Source organism: Hibiscus syriacus, unplaced genomic scaffold (genome assembly GCF_006381635.1).
Source record: "Hibiscus syriacus cultivar Baekdansim isolate YM2019G1 unplaced genomic scaffold, ASM638163v2 tig00110402_pilon, whole genome shotgun sequence".
NCBI lineage: Eukaryota > Viridiplantae > Streptophyta > Magnoliopsida > Malvales > Malvaceae > Hibiscus > Hibiscus syriacus.
Window position 1 is genome coordinate 1,681,676 of NW_024062722.1, and position 4,381 is coordinate 1,686,056.

Here is a 4,381-nt window from a genome sequence, read left to right on the forward strand (position 1 = left end):
CGACGAAGAGCTCCGTCGGCGGCCAGCGTGTCGGTCGTCGCTGTATCTTGTGGCCGTTTGGGCCCAAAACTTCCAGGTTGGCTTGCTCCGACGTCAGGAGTCCAAATATGGCCCCGGCTTCACGAGATTCAGCCCCCCAACTCCACGGAATAAGCCGAGAAGCTCTCGACTTCCAATGCTCCGATCTCCTCCATCCACCGTTAGATCGAGCCGATCTCGAAGTATGTTGCTTTTCTTACCACCGGGCTTCGTCTCACGGTTCGGATTCACCGAAGGGGGACTCCATCGCCAAAAAATGACTCCGACCGAGAGGGAAGATATTTTTTCCTTTGCTTTCTCTTGTTGTTTCTTTTTTTTTTTTTGCTTCGAATGAAAAAAAAATGGTGTTTGGTTTTGAAATATAAAATAGATGCTAAAATTCTTGTTTGTATTGCTGCTCTCGAAAAAGGGACGTCCCTTTGTACAATGCTTTATGGTTTTTTCGAATGGAGGGAGTGTTCTCTGTTTACAATGATATCTTTTTTTTAGAAAAATGGGAGAGCTCTGCTACAAAGTTTTTTTAATCTACCAAAAGCCCCCTTACAAATGTGTTGTTGTGGTCTTTTATAACTCAACAACATTTGTTTGTTCTTGCAAGCTGCTGATGGGAACTTGGTATAGGTGATCGACAGGTTAGATGTCGACACAGACGGTAGTGACAAGCGATCGACATATCAGGCACTGGTGTAGGCAGAAATGGCAGCAATGAACAACAAATTTTACGAGATTATTTTCCTTTTTTGTAATTTTTTTCTTTTTTTTTGGATTTTTATGTATTTTTGTAATATAATAATAATAATAATAATAATAATAATAATAATCAATGATGATTTCGTACACCATTAGATAAAAATCTATCAAATATAAAAATTACAGGGACCAAGGTTTTATTAGACCCCAATAAAACACCACCCTTGAGTCGAAAGATCTCTAAAAAAACAAAATTACTTTTATTACTAAGACCAATTGATGTATTCTAAGTACTAAAAAAAGGTAATACAAAGAAATAATCCTTTATTTTGCACACCACCGTTACAAATTCAGAACTAAGACATCATTTTTTTGATGTTACAATGTCTTAATAAACACAACAACAGTTTACTTATGCACCAACATCAAACTTCCCTCACATTGCACTTAATGCGAGGCAAGACAAAAAAACAAAAGAAAACAGTTGTTGAACAAATCTGATGCATGAATCCATGGAGGTCCCCATGCGATGGAGAGCCTCCACCAAAACGATGCTTGTGTACGGGTTACCTCCATGGTAAAGAATGCATCAGATTATCTATTTTACAAATTCATGAAAGAAAAAATAAACAATTAGCTACCCCGATAATGTCGAAAATTCGATTTTCGAATCTTCGACATTTAAGTCCTAGCTCGAACGAGGGGTGATTGTGGTAAAGGAGAGTGTGGAGACATAATGCCCGTAGGTGACATGAAATCATCGATTCTTCGAGATAAGCTCCGAGATAAGCTGAGTTTAAGGCTGCTGCGCCTGCAGAGCTTGCGCGGAACGATGGACTCGTTGTTCTTGAGGATAAAGGCTCGGATCCTGGATAAAGCGACTTCCATGGTGTTGTCGTCCATGTTAGCAAAGCAAACCCTGAACCAACCAGGCTCATGGCAATGGAAAGAAGAGCCTGGCGAGACATTGAGCTTAACTTCATTGATGATCACCCTCCACAAATCCATTTCACCTTCAAAAGTGTTGTCTTTGAGTAGCTTTCGAAGATCCATCCATATAAACAACCCACCATTGCCCTTCAACGAACCGATTCCGACTTGGGAAAGACTCCATGTGAAATACTCGTGCCTTTTGAACAACTGCTCTCTGCTCTCCACGATGAAATCGTCGACGAAATCATGGTCGTTCAACATCGTCGCGATCAAATGCTGCGTCTGCGAGGACACCAAGCCGTAGCTAGACATTTTCCGAGCGCAATTCATGACCGCGTCGTTGTACGAGTAAATGATGCCGACTCTGAAACCAGGGAACCCCATGTCTTTGGAGAGGCTGTAAACGATGTGGATGAGGTCGCGGTCGCACTCGACCTCCTCTATGACCTCTGAAATGCTAACGAACTCGGGGCTCTTGAAAACCGTGGCAGCGTAAATCTCATCGCCGATGAGGTGGATGTTCTTTTCGTTTACAAACCTCACGATGCTCTTCAACGTGTCTCGATCCATGATGGTTCCCAAAGGGTTGGATGGATTTGTTATGAGCAATCCCTTGACTCTGAGGCCATCTTCTCCAGCCTTTTCATATGCAGCTTCCAAGGCGTTTCTAGTGATCTGGAAATTATTGCAACTTTCACAGATCACTGGAACAAGCTCTACCCCTGTTCTCCACCTCAAATCACGATCGAATCTGCAAATTTCATAACATAATTTCTTAGTAAATTTATGATTCCCAACACCGAAACGTGCACAGTAAACATGGAAATGTCAAATTTATTGTGTGGAATTAACCCAGTTTTCATCCCCTTTGAAACAATCCCAGGCGGCTACGTTGTCACTTTTGACTTTAGGATAGTTGACCAAATTAATATATTTTCATTAAACGAATCTTGATCATAATTTATTAGTTAATTAGCAATTCCTCCTTCCTTTACTTCCCATGTGTGGGTTTGCTTGGGGGACAAAACGTCAACTACTATTTTCTAATAAAATCGGTTCAGAATCTTTTTTAATCATAATTCTTATTTATCTACAAACACTGTTTAAATTCGAAACTTGTAAAGAAAATAACATTATCTTTAACTTCTAAAATCACGTGATAGATTCAGTACTAAGTATTTAAACATATTCAACTCACATCAATTTATATATTATATCATTTTTTTTAGTCACCGACAGTATCTTTAACCTAAAAAGACTGAGAATAATACTCCTGTTAACCACTGTAATTATGAATGTTCACGAAGGTAAAATAGTTAATAAGGCTGAACAAAAATTACCCTGGATAGTAAGGAGTGGGAAGCAGTAAAGCTTCACCAGGATCCGCCAAGCAGAAGGCGACCGTTTCATGAGCGCCGGTTGCTCCACCACTCATAACAATGCGTTCTGGGTCAAATTTCACTCTATCTCCCCTCACTTTCCCCATGAACTTTGCAACAGCCTGTTGTTCATAAAACACAAGTTTGATTAATGAACATGTAATGAATTATACCCTACAAAACCGTGTTATTTGTTTGCCGCACGTACCTGTCTGAACTCGGGCATCCCATGATAATCCTGGAAAAGTGCCGTCTCTTTGAACCTACCGACACCTTCCGACGTGCAAACGGAGGCCTCTGGGTGTTCCATTAGCCACTTTTTGATGAACTCAAAGCATAGCTGGTTAAAACAAAATGAAATCATCAGGGGAGATCTATGAAAGTAGTGGGAAATTCATTCCATGGAGGGTTTGTAAAGTCACCTGATTCTCAGCTAGACCCATTTGGATGACACCATCAGGCCTGTCGATAGGGTGAAATGGATTGGTCTCATATGCCTTCCATCCTTCAAAATACGGTGAGTTCTCACCATGGCCATTTCCAGTAGCAATCTTAGACATGGAAACCATTTTTTCTTCTGAAGTTACAAGGAACAGATCAAGCTTTTCAGAAAAAAAAGTAAAGATAATTAATAACAAATGAGTTTAAAAAGAATGGAGGATTGAAGTTTAGGGTGAGAAGGAAATTGATTAGTTTAATGGTGAGGAGTGGGACGATTGTGAGCCTTTATATAGAGAGGTTGATGATGACATACGTGTATAAAGTCTGTGGTGGATGGGGTCTACACGAGAAAAAGTTGAAAGTTTCTACAAATATAAAGACTCAAATTTAAAATTATAAATCTATTTGGTACTCATTTTAACATTAAAATTGATATTGGGATTTGGACAAATTGAATTAAAAGATTTGAATTTGGATTCCTCTTCTCTTCTTGTCTTTACAACAATGAGATTATCATCACTGCGTAATGGATGACAGATGTACCCATGGTCATGTACCATTAGTATATTTTTTGAAGATTCAATCACAACTTTAATTAATAAATAATGGTGAGGATCTTGGTAACTTTAACATCACACCCAAGTGTGATAGTTCTATTACCATTAAAAAATTTGATAGTTGTTGATGGAATTTGAGTTTGATTTTGATTTTAATTTTAGGATAAATCACACGTTTGGTAATTTATTTATCATTTTATTCCGTTTTGATCACTTAACTATTTTCTGTTTTAAAGTCATGCATAACATTATGTTTGCGCTTCATTTTAGTCACCCGCCGTATGGATACCTCTAGAAGCTCGGTTGATGTAAATATGCCTTCCACTCTCGTTAATACAACTC

At 39.0% G+C, this 4,381-nt stretch overlaps 1 protein-coding gene across 1 annotated transcript; it reads right to left on the minus strand.

Annotated features, from left to right (window-relative positions):
* Positions 1 to 1,078: 1,078 nt before the first annotated feature.
* Positions 1,079 to 3,712, minus strand: LOC120123602 (1-aminocyclopropane-1-carboxylate synthase-like). Its single transcript, XM_039142452.1, has 4 exons — positions 3,464 to 3,712; positions 3,250 to 3,381; positions 3,003 to 3,163; positions 1,079 to 2,413 (listed from the first exon to the last, which is right to left on the minus strand). The coding sequence occupies exons 1-4, from the start codon at positions 3,608 to 3,610 to the stop codon at positions 1,411 to 1,413; spliced, it is 1,443 nt and encodes a 480-aa protein (XP_038998383.1). The 5' UTR covers positions 3,611 to 3,712; the 3' UTR covers positions 1,079 to 1,410.
* Positions 3,713 to 4,381: the final 669 nt, after the last annotated feature.

Coding starts and splice junctions, on each gene's coding strand:
- LOC120123602 (XM_039142452.1), bottom strand. CDS start 3,610: ATGGTTTCCATGTCTAAGATTGCTACTGGAAATGGCCATGGTGAGAAC. Junction 3,382..3,463: donor TGGGTCTAGCTGAGAATCAG/GTGACTTTACAA, acceptor TGTTTTAACCAG/CTATGCTTTGAGTTCATCAA. Junction 2,414..3,002: donor CCCACTCCTTACTATCCAGG/GTAATTTTTGTT, acceptor TGAAATTTGCAG/ATTCGATCGTGATTTGAGGT.